The sequence below is a fragment of the Ictalurus punctatus genome, chromosome 12 (assembly GCF_001660625.3).
Source record: "Ictalurus punctatus breed USDA103 chromosome 12, Coco_2.0, whole genome shotgun sequence".
Classification (NCBI taxonomy): Eukaryota; Metazoa; Chordata; class Actinopteri; order Siluriformes; family Ictaluridae; genus Ictalurus; species Ictalurus punctatus.
This window is the reverse complement of record NC_030427.2, coordinates 18,876,333-18,888,300: the sequence shown is the minus strand read 5'-3', so window position 1 is coordinate 18,888,300 and position 11,968 is coordinate 18,876,333. Positions and strand designations below refer to the sequence as shown.

Genomic DNA, 11,968 nt, shown 5'->3' with positions numbered 1-11,968 from the left:
CTTCCTTTTGCGCATGACGCGGATGCACAAGATGGAGAGGTCAAGTAGCTTATTTCTGCACTAGACATCTCTTATTCTACAACACTAAAGAAATAACAACTTGACCTATAGCATCAGTCATGATTAAGTAGTTTGTGTATTTCTTACATTAAATGTAACTGTTTAGCCTACATACCAAAAAAAAACAACAAGAACAAAAACCAGGCAACATAAAACTGTTAGAATGGATCACTCTAGTGGACAAGCAGGCAGTGAGAACTGTCCTCCTCCGAATGGAGACTCCAGAGCTCGTGGCCGGTTCTCCTTCTCTGCCTGGCGCTCCAACTCTCTGTCCTCTGCAAACGGGGCTGGAGCTGGAGGGGATCTGAGCCGGAGGCTACGATGTCTCGTTCATAATTACCACGAGAGAGCTGCATCTACAGCCGACATTAACACCAAACCCACTGAGGTGACAGTGGGGGGCGACGGGCTGACCAGGACCGTCCCTGCTGCGTTAACTCCTAACATGGAGGAGTACGAGTCCAGTGACCAGTCCACTTACATCCACAAGCAGCTGAGCTCCATGTTACAACCTGGAGTCAACAAGCATTCCCTGCGCATGTTTGGCAGCACCCAAGGAGTCGCAGCTGAGCAGGAGAGAGTTCGATCTTTTGGAGTCTGGATTATACATCCATACAGTGACTTTAGGTATGTACAGTGGCGCTTGAATGTTTGTGAACCCTTTAGAATTGTCTATATATCTGCAGAAATATGATCTAAAACATTATCAGATTTTCACACAAGTCCTAAACATAGGCAAAGAGAACGCAATTAAACTGTTCAACTGACAGGAGTTTCTTGTCACCCAGGTGTGCCCTGTTAGATTGATTGTCTAAGCAATAAATAGCTCTGAATATTTACTCTTGGTTTTAACCTTCAGTTTCATCTGCGAAGACTACATTTGTTGTTAAAAAGGATAAGCCAACATGAAGATCAGAGAGCTGTCTATGGGAGAAAAGTAAGCCATTTTGAAGCTTAGAAAAGAGGGGAAATCAATCAGAACTAGTGCACAAACATTGGACATTGGAATACAACAATTTGGATTGTCCTGAAAAAGAAAGAAACCACTGGTGTACTGAGCAACAGACACTGAATGGGTTGACCAAGGAAAACAACAACAGCTGATGACAGATTGTGAAAGCTGTGAAGAAAAACCCAAAAACAACAGTCAGTGACATCACCAATAACTCCACACGGAAGGGGTGAAAGTATCACAATCCACTTTTCGAAGAAGACTCTGAGAGCAGAAATATCGAGGCCATACCACAAGATGAAAACCACTAAGAATCAGAAAACCAGTTTGGAATTTGCAAAGAAAAGCAGAGACGAGCCACAAAAATTCTGGAATCAAGATTGACCTCTACCAAAGTGATGAAAAGGCCAAAGTGTGGAGAAAGAAAGGATCTGCTTATGATCCAAAACATACAAGATCATCTGTGAAGTATGGTGGAGGTAGTGTCCTGGCTTGGGCTTGCATGGCTGCTTCTGGAACAGGCCCATTAATCTTTACTGATGAGGTAACTGTAAAGGTTCTATGTAGAATCCTACAGCTGAGGATTTCTCTGTCATGAAAAACAGAACCCTTATCTATCCAAGGAACCTTTGAGGCACACTTGAAACACTGATTTACAGTGCCCTCCACTAATATTGACACCCTTGGTAAATATAAGCAAAGAAGGCTGTGAAAAATTGTCTTTATTGTTTAACCTTTTAATCTTTTGTAAAAAAAAAAAAAAAAAAAAAAAAAAGAAAAGAAAAGAAAAAAGAAAGAAAAAAAGTAAATACTCTGCTCTCATGGATATCCCTTTGACAAAATAACAGCTCTCACTCTTCTCCTATAATGAATGATGAGGTTGAATAATACATGGCAAGGGATCTGAGACCATTCCTCCATACAGAATCTCTCCAGATCCTTCAAATTTTGAGGTCTACACTGGTGGGCTCTCCTCTTCAGTTCACCCCACAGGTTTTCTATGGGTTTCAGTCAGGGGAATGGGATGGTCATGGCAGTCAGTAAATTCTTTTTGTGGTCAGTAAACCATTTTTGTGTTGATTTTGATGATGTTTTGGATCATTGTCCTGCTGGAAGATCCACCCATGGCCCATTTTAAGCTTTCTGGCAGAGGCAGTCAGCTTTTCATTTAATATCTGTTGATATTTGAGTCCATGATGCCATGTATCCTAACAAAATGTCTAGGTCCTCTGGCAGAAAAACAGCCCCAAAACATTAAAGAGCCACCACCCTATTTAACCATGAGCATGAGGTACCTTTCCATATGGCTACCTCTAGGGTTGTCAAAAGTAACGGTACTTTGGTACCAAGTCGGTACTAAAAAGAAAAAAGTTGACTGTACCAGATTTTCATAAGTACTCATAGTTATTCATAACATTTCTAGTTGACTGGAATTTCTTAATTATTGCCCTGATGGTGGAAATGGACATTTTCGATGCTTGTGCTATTTTCTTATAGCCACATTCCATTTTGTGAAGCTCAACAACCTTTTGCCGCACATCACAGATATAGTCCTTGGTATATTCTTACTATATATTCTTACCCATTGTTATGAATGACTAAGGGAATTTGGCCTATGTGTTACCTCATATTTATACCCCTGTGAAACAGGAAGTCATGGTTGAACAATTTCCTGTTCCTAGTCTCCCAGGTGTACTAAAAAAAATAAAATATCAATGGGAATATACTTCAAATATATCGTTCTCATAAGAATTCATAGGGGTACCAATAATTGTTGCACACCTATACTTAATAAAGATAATTTTTTTTGGATAAACCTGTGTTGTGTTTACAATTGTTTTTTTGAAAAATAAAGACATTTTTTCACAGCTTTCTTTGCTCATATTTACCAAGGGTGCCAATATTAGTGGAGGGCATATGCCATTTTGATTTCAGTTATGTACTGAAGGATAGTGAAAGAATATGTAATGTTTTGGTCAATTTATATGGGACGGATATATTGATCAGTGTTTATATTTGTATATTGATTATAAACAAAACTTCATAACAGAAAGTAAAAAAAAAATCAGTAAATAAAATTGTTAAAAAACTGTTGAGAACAAGAATTTTGCAGAACTACTATCCTGAGGTTACAGTGCATGGGCAGGAATGAGTCAGTGAGTGTTGTGTTTGTCAGGTTGATGTACTGTGGTATTAGTGTGCAGGATATATTAGTACAGATAAATGGATAAAGGGATTGGAGCCTGAGAGAGAAGTGCACTGGGCTAACTCTCCACTAATACAGTAGCAAGTATATAATTCAGGGATTAGTACAAGAAATCTTTGGATCCGCCCCTCTACCCTTTGCGATGATTCCCCTTGAGGATTTCCGTTTGGAGCAATCGCACAACGAAACCCTGAGGCACGCCTTCAACCAAGTGAGAGTAATTGACGATTAGCAAATTCAGCCTAATGTTAGGCTATCCCACTCTCATTTTTCAATTATTAAGCACAGGTTATATCGAGTGACGCATGACACTCAAACCAAGGAAGCAATGACACAGTTGTTGGTTCCGAAGTGCTGTAGGGAACTCCTGTTCCATTGGGCTCATCATAAACCCATGGTTGGGGATTTGGGGTGGGATAAGACACTAAACCATCTCATGGCACATTTCTATTGGCTAGGCATTCATGATGTTAGCAGATGGTGTGTGGCATGTTGCGAATGTCTGCCGGCCACCCCAAAAGCTCCATTACGCCCCCTTCCATTGATCAAAAGCATTTGTATTGGCCATTAGAATGGAGTACATGAGGACATCAATTTGTACTAATTTTAGTGGACCATGCAACGTGATACCAGGAAGCAGTGGCTCTTCGCAGCATCTCAGCACACAGTGTTGTGGAGGTTATCTCCCAAGTTAGGATCCCAAAAGAGATCCTGACTGACCAGGGTACACACTCTTTGCAAACTGTATGAATTATTGGGGACAATGACTTATTTAAATTTGATGTATACCCAATGTCATGCATTGATGAACTGCTCGACTGCTGTTGCTCAACATTGGATTTTACCAAGGGGTATTGCCAGATACCATTGAGTCAATATCCCAAGAAAAAAACTGCCTTTTCCACTCTGTTTGGGTTAAACCAATTAGTCATGGGTGGAGTCTCCATGTCTGAGTTGGGTGGTGGGATTATCTGGCAGTTGGGACGGTAATTGAAGGTGACTGAAATACATCAGACTGGGAAGGGTTACAAAGCTATTTCAAAGGCTCTGGGACTCCAAATAACCACAGTGAAAGCCATTATCTCCAAATGGAAAAACTCAGTACAGTAGTGAACCTTCCCAGAAGTGGCCGAGCTTACAAAATTCCTCCAAGAGCACAGCAACGACTCATCCAGCAAGTCACAAAAGAGCCAAGGACAACATCAAAGGACCTACAGGCCTCTCTTGCTTCAATAAAGTTCACTTGCATCAACTGTTCATTGCTCCACTATCAGAAAGACACCGGGCAAAAATGTCATCCATTTAAGAGTGGCGAGGTGAAAACCACTGCTAACCCAGAAGAACATTAAGGCATGTGTGAATTTTGCCACACCTTGATGATCCTCAAACCTTTTGGGAGAATGTTCAAATTCACAGTTCTTTTTTCCTATCTTTTTTCCAGTAGCGACCACAGGTCAAAATAGCAACAGACAACACCATGGGTTACAGCAGCTGCAGCAGCAATTCCACCCTGCTGCCCATTCGTTCATCTAGACATTTCTTCTTACAGTCAGAGAATTCCATCACTGTCCGTGGTCAAAACATACACATCATGAGTGAAAATACGAATCACTTTTGAATCCCTTTGCCTAAAGTTATGGCTCTGATTTCCTGTGATTGCTTAGTCAACAATTGTAGTGCATCTGTGGCTCACCGAGTCTGGGTGCTTGGCCCCCGAAAATGCTGCATGAAGCTTTAATGATTTATTTAATTCGGACTAAAATTGCATTCCATATGCCCCTATGTGTGAATGAGTGTGTGAATATGTGTGTGCATGGTACTCTGCAATGGAGTGGCGTCCCATCCAGGGTGTACTCGTGCCTCATTTCCAGTGTTCCTGTTATAAACTCTGGATCCAGTGCAATCCTGATCAGGATAAAGAGGCTATGGGATAAAAATGTCAAAATCCAAAGGGAGTATCATACAAAATAACTTTTTTAATAACAGAAATTAGACATTCGTGTCAGGTTAGAAATAAAAGAAATATCTTTATAATGTCGTCTGTGCACTTTCACATTTTAAATGGACTGTACTCACACTTTTCTAATGACATATTCCAATGGGGTGTCTCTTGTTATATTTGGTTTGGTTTTATATAAAAAAATGTTTAATCCACAAATATTTAGATTTTTAAAGTGGCACTGTACTAATATGATTGTGAATGACAACACAAAAAAGTTCAAAACAGTTCAAGAAAAAGTCCTTGTGAAGATGTGTATAAAGATAAAGGTTTCCAGTGATAATATCTGTATGATACCAGTGTGAAATAGAGCTGGTTTTTATTTTTTATTTAAATTATGCCTATTTTCAAATTACGCATGTTCTCTTTTCTCACATTAAGGTTCTACTGGGACTTGGTAATGCTCTTTCTGATGATGAGCAATCTAGTCATCCTGCCATGGTGCATCACTTTCTTTGAGGATCAGAACACACTGCCATGGATCATGTTCAACATGGCCTCAGATACTCTATTCCTGATCGACCTGATCCTAAACTTCCGCACAGGAATCCCGGAGGACGATAACTCCCATATCATCCTAGACCCACAGGTGATCCGACACCGATACCTACAGAGCTGGTTCCTTGTGGATTTTATCTCTTCCATCCCAGTGGATTATTTTTTCATAGCTGTGGACCTGGAGGCTCGGCTTGAGTCAGCGGAAGTTTACCGCACTGCTAGAGCATTAAGAATTGTCCGTTTCACTAAGATCCTCAGTCTGCTTAGGCTACTTCGTCTGTCCAGACTTATCCGCTACATTCACCAGTGGGAAGAGGTAAGCACAGAGAAAGTTTTGTCTATACAGGAGGTGTACTAAAAGGAAGAAAGGGCCAAAGTGTAAAGAGCAATTAATTCAGCAAGGTTAGCAAGAACATGGTCCTGAGTACAGGGAGACAAGTGTATTATGTAGTCAACAGAAAAATATTATAGTTACAGCTGATCATACAGCACAGGTTGGAATCAAACCTGAATATCAAGTTGAAAATCTATTTTAGGATGTAAATGATGCCTTTTAATACTATTCAGGGGAAACTACAAACCTTATTTAACCCTCATTTGATCCCATTCTTTTAGATCTTTCACATGACATATGACCTGGCAAGTGCTGTGATTCGAATAGTCAACTTGATTGGGATGATGCTTCTACTTTGTCACTGGGATGGCTGTCTTCAGTTCATGGTGCCCATGCTTCAGGATTTCCCCCAGGACTGCTGGGTCTCCAAAATCAACATGGTGGTGAGACAATTAAATGACTTTTACCCCATTTTCTCAGAATTTGTTACAAATTCCCACTCACTAGTTAGCTTTCCCCATCACATGATAGCTACCAACCATGGGAAGGGTAAGTGCTTGGATTTGCTTCCTCCAAGACAGTTGAAGCCAAACATCGTGTTTGTAAAGCTGTTCATGTTACATCACAAGGCAGCTCAGCACACTTGGTGGAAAGTGTGAACTTCCTTTCTTCGCACTGAAGTTCCGTTCAACACAATTTACACTGCTTGACACTATTGTATACAGTTGTGGATAAGTAATGACTCATAGTCTCACTATGTGTTGTCCCCCAGAATAGGATGAGTTCCCTTTTGAGTCCGGTTCCTCTCCCGGTTTTTTCTGCATGTCTTCTCAGGGAGTTTTTCCTTGCCACTGTCACCTCTGGCTTGCACATTAAGGATGTAAATCTAAATCCATTTCCAGGTTTCTGTAAAGCTGCTTTGTGACAATGTCCATCCTTAAAAGCACTATATAAATACAATGGAATTTAATTCTTTGTACTTGAATCTTGAATAATTTTCTGTTGTGCCACTTGGAAGCCTCATGTGTTTACAGTATTGGTGAGGTTTTTTTTAATTATAAACAAAGTGTGTGTCAGTAACTATTTAATCCAGTTTATTTAGTATTTTAGCAATCACCATTTTCACTTTTGTAAAACCTTTTTTCGTTGTCGTTATTACTTTCTCTTGTCAGAATGCCACTTGGGAGGAGCAGTACTCATATGCTCTCTTCATGGCCATGAGCCATATGCTGTGTATTGGATATGGCGCCCAAGCTCCTGAGAGAATGACTGACGTGTGGCTCACCATGATGAGCATGATTGTAGGTGCCACTTGTTACGCCATGTTCCTGGGCCATGCTGCCAACCTGGTGCAGTCACTGGATGCTTCTCATCGCCAGTACCAGGAAAAGGTACTGGTGCATATTTCTCTCTTTAGCTGGGTACTCAATTGGTTAACGTGAAAAATTGTGAGTAACTAACAAAATGTTATTTCATCCATTGTGCATTTTCCAAAGTCTGTTTTATATTATTCCTCCTTATAATCAGAGTGTTAAATTCCAACTAACCTTAATGCCATGCCAAACTCATTAATAGACCTCAATTTGCTTGAAAATGAGCCCCTGTGAAGCATGCCTTCTTGGTTAAACATGCTTGTCCTTTAAACTCACATTGATGAACTCATATTGAAGGCATTATTTTATTACCTATATCATCTGTTACGTTTCCTTGCTTTTATTATTTTCATGTTTTCTTGTAAACTGTTGTCTTTCACAGTATAAGCAAGTGGAGCAATACATGTCCTTCCATAAGTTGCCTGCTGAATTACGACAAAGAATTCATGACTATTATGAGCACCGTTTCCAGGGGAAGATGTTTGATGAGGACAGCATTCTGGGAGAACTCAGTGACCCACTTAAAGAGGTCAATATGTCTAAATTATATTACACAAAAGGCTATTTTGTTGGCTGTAGCGATCCAGTATAAGACATAACACAAACATTACTGATGTAGCCCGAAATCTTAGAAAAATTAAAAAACGGTCTGTGACAGTTTTCAGGTGTTGAGAGATCCTGTCTGAGGATTCACACTTCAACACTTATATAATTTGACACAAGGTATATTCAATCATTCACCTTCAGTAAATTCTTTATCTTGGTCAGGGTCGCAGTGGATGTGAAGCCTGTCTTCGAGTCCATCACAGAGAACCATACACACTCACATTCACATCTAGGGCAAGTCAGAGTAGCTGCTGGAATGATTTTGGAGCTTACATTTACATTTACATTCACGGTGGCTTAGTGGTTAGCATGTTCACCTCACACCTCCAGGGTTGGGGGTTCGATTCACACCGTGGCCCTGTGTGTGCGGAGTTTGCTTGTTCTCCCCGGGCTACGGGGGTTTCCTCTGGGTACTCTGGTTTCCTCCCCCAGTCCAAAGACATGCATGGTAGGCTGACTGGCATGTCTAAAGTGTCCGTAGTGTATGAATGGGTGCGTGAATGTGTATGTGATTGGCACCCTGTACCCTGCCTTGTGCCCGATGCTCCCTGGGATAGACTCCAGGTTTCCCCGTGACCCTGAAAAGGATAAAGCTGTATAGAAGATCGATTTTACATTTATGGCATTTAACTGATGCCGTTATAAGAAGAGCTTTGTAGTATCTATCCTCATCCTCGTGCTAGTTCAACAGGTCAAGGACTAAAGGTCCAATCTGGTTAAAAACCCACTTGGGAAGATTAGTACAGTATGAAAAGAAAACACAAGACAGGGATTTAAAAAAATAATACATAAACAGTGCTGACTAAAGTGCTTTAGTGGAGAGGTAGGTTTTTAGTCTCTGTTTGAATGAGTTGTTCGGACAGCCAAGGGAAGTTAATTCTTCCACCTGGGTGCAGGACAGAAAAGATTTGAGGCATGCCTTTCTTGTACCCTGAGAGATGGTGGAATCAATTGAGCACTGTTAGAGGCTCAGAGGGAGCGTGGTGCAGAGCAGGGTGTGATAAGTGCTCTCAGGTGGGTGGGCCGCTACAGGAAGCCGGCAGAAGGAGTGTAGCAATGGGATGGTCTGGGAGAACTCAGAGAGGTTGAAAACAGATTGTGCACCTGGATTTTTGATCAAAGTCCAAGGCAGAAGCTGTCAGCACATTGAATGAAACCACACCATATATAAAAATATATATTTCTTATTTTAAACTTGCATAGTGAAAAAAGTGCAAACAGTTCAAGCAGACCAGTGAGCAGACGTTTCAGCCCAAAGCTTTCTTCAGTGCTCACCTAACAAACAAACGTTCACTCATTTTCTAAACACATAACTGAAGATTGAGACCAGCTAAGCTTAATCAAGAGGAACTACTAAAGTTAGTAGTTCCAGAAAATATAGTATAGAAATACACCACAAAATTACAAAAAACTACTCAGATGGTGCAAAGAGGCAGATCCGCCATGAGCGAGTTACAGAACTCAAGTTGCAAATTGACAAGGGACTGAACAAGCACATGAGTGGTGTCTGTGCATAGAAATGGCTGGATGCTCCTGAAACTGTATAACCGAGTCAGTTTAGTGATGTGAATCGCTGTGAATCAAGTCCAGGCCTACCCCAAGTTGAAATCAAAATTTTATATTGCCATATCTCAGAAAAATGGTGCTGTGAGGCATCAATACTGTCTACAGGACTCCCAGCCTGGGATAGGAAAATGCAAAATGTTGTGTGCTTGTAACCCTGTATTTATTTTTATGCCTTAAATTATAAAGAAAGAAACACAACTTGCTGTACACATTTTCTTTACATTACTTAATACTGACCTGATTCCAATTTACATGCTCTGTTTTCATTATAGGAAATAGTGAGCTTCAATTGCCGTGAACTAGTAGCAAACATGCCACTGTTTGGCAATGGCGATCCACACTTTGTCACAGTGCTCCTGACTAAGTTGCGGTTCGAGGTCTTCTTGCCAGGTGATATCATTATTCGTGAAGGCACACTGGGCCGTAAAATGTACTTCATCCAGCATGGTTGTGTCACTGTTCTCACTCGTAACAAGAAAGACAAGAAGCTCAGCGATGGCTGCTACTTTGGGGGTGAGTACTGATTTCACTTGTTTTCGGTTATAATCATAGTGTTCTGTGTAGCACCTCCAAAGTTTTCTTTCCTTATCATATAAGCAACCTTTGTTTTGCTTAAATATTTTTGCTATCTTCCCATCACAGATGCTAATTATTTGAAATGATCATTGATAGTGAACAGCTTGTTGAAGGGTCCATTCTTTTTCTCAGAGATTTGTTTGCTGACCAGTGGGCGTCGTACTGCCAGCGTAAAAGCCGAGACCTACTGCAGACTCTATTCTCTCAGTGTGGACAGCTTTAACGAGGTGTTGGAAGAGCACCCCATCATGAGGAGGGCCTTTGAGAGTGTCGCCATAGACCACCTTGACCACATAGAGAACAACACTGCGTATAACGCTGAGCCTTCAGGAGCAGAAACAAAGGAACAGACGACAGAGAAAAAAGACAGTGATGTCTTATAACATCTTGTTAATTATTCTTTTTTTTGTCATCCACCATGTTGAGTGTCATCACCATCGTTTGAACCAAAATGGACTTCCAGGGATCAGCTGCCTGAAGGACTTTACAGGCCTGAGTGGTTTAGCTGATTAGGACAACCCTGGTATCAAGATGCAGACATTATGTGCATACAGTAGTCAGATAGCACGTACATTTATTGCTGCCATTTAAACTGATGCACATAGGCTGTTTTGGATGCAATTAGTAATTCAGTTTCACTTTACCCCAACATTATGCAAACAAACGCTCACATATAGTAGTGTAAACCAAGCACACAACAGTATTAGCCTCCCAAAGTTACAGGCAGGTGAACATTTGAAGGAGTAGGTTGATCGGACTGAATAGATTGAATACAATCAGGCTGGATCACTATTTTAAAGGTACCTGCAATGAAATTGGCACCAGTATGTCTCTAACACGTTCTAGGAATACTATAGGTGCAAACAAATGATTAATTCCTCTTTATAATGTCTCTGTCCTCGAGAGCTCATTGATAAGTATTACACAAGGTGAGTCATCTGCTTAGAGTGATTAAACCTGTCTTACCTTACCTCACAAGTGGACACATGGACTTGTCAGGGTCAGGCATGCCTAAATGGACTGGAATGGTGGATAAAACACATGGCTGACAAAGGCACTACGTGTTCTATTGATGGCAAAAATAACTAATAAGTAATAATAAGTAAGGTTGATTGTGTTTAAATACTCTCAAATGATCTACTTTGGGTTGATTTTCTAATATGACCAATGGTATGGAATCACTGATGGGATATTAGAATTTTATTAGTCTTCTACACTAAAATGCAGCAAAAAGAGCAAAAATGCTTCAGTGCCAAAAGGCCTGCTCGCTTGCCATTTTTTCGACGAATCCTCTATCTGAAATTCCCTGTGAAGCAGTATAGTCATGCAGGTTCTAGAAGATACACCTTCCTTACTGAAAGTCAAGATGTATATTTTGTGTATCCTGAATGTAGCAATGTGGCATCCATTGTACTATGCGCACTATGAAAAGACACAAGGGCAATTCCATGCAAATGTCAAGATTACCATGGAAAAATAAAGTTGTGAGCACAGGAACAAAAAATGTTCACACATGGCTTTCATTCCTGTTTCACTGAATTTAACTTTTCTAGTCGAATGATGAAGAAAATTGCGTTGTTTATGCATCAGGTATATGGAGTACTGCTTCAGACATGTCACATCCATAATGCAGGTTTTTTCTTAATGATGTATTCCCCAAAACATTTTCAAATCTATACTTTATGTGTTCATTCTCTTTCAAGTCTCGTTCATGTTACATTCTGCGGCGGTCTTTAAAGGTTTGCAGAAAATGTGTCGTCTCATACAAACATTTGTCCATTCGACATCACAGCCATAA

General features: G+C 40.5%; 1 protein-coding gene across 1 annotated transcript; it reads left to right on the top strand.

Moving 5' to 3' along the window:
* Positions 1–223: 223 nt before the first annotated feature.
* hcn3 (hyperpolarization activated cyclic nucleotide-gated potassium channel 3) lies at positions 224–11,651 on the top strand. The gene is made up of 7 exons (XM_017481031.3): positions 224–687; positions 5,599–6,031; positions 6,331–6,492; positions 7,222–7,440; positions 7,805–7,951; positions 9,867–10,107; positions 10,303–11,651. Exons 1-7 carry the CDS (start codon positions 224–226, stop codon positions 10,551–10,553), a joined length of 1,917 nt encoding a protein of 638 aa, XP_017336520.2. The 3' UTR covers positions 10,554–11,651.
* The last annotated feature ends 317 nt before the right edge of the window (positions 11,652–11,968 follow it).

Coding starts and splice junctions, on each gene's coding strand:
- hcn3 (XM_017481031.3), top strand. CDS start 224: ATGGATCACTCTAGTGGACAAGCAGGCAGTGAGAACTGTCCTCCTCCG. Junction 7,441..7,804: donor ATCGCCAGTACCAGGAAAAG/GTACTGGTGCAT, acceptor TGTCTTTCACAG/TATAAGCAAGTGGAGCAATA. Junction 10,108..10,302: donor CGATGGCTGCTACTTTGGGG/GTGAGTACTGAT, acceptor TCTTTTTCTCAG/AGATTTGTTTGCTGACCAGT.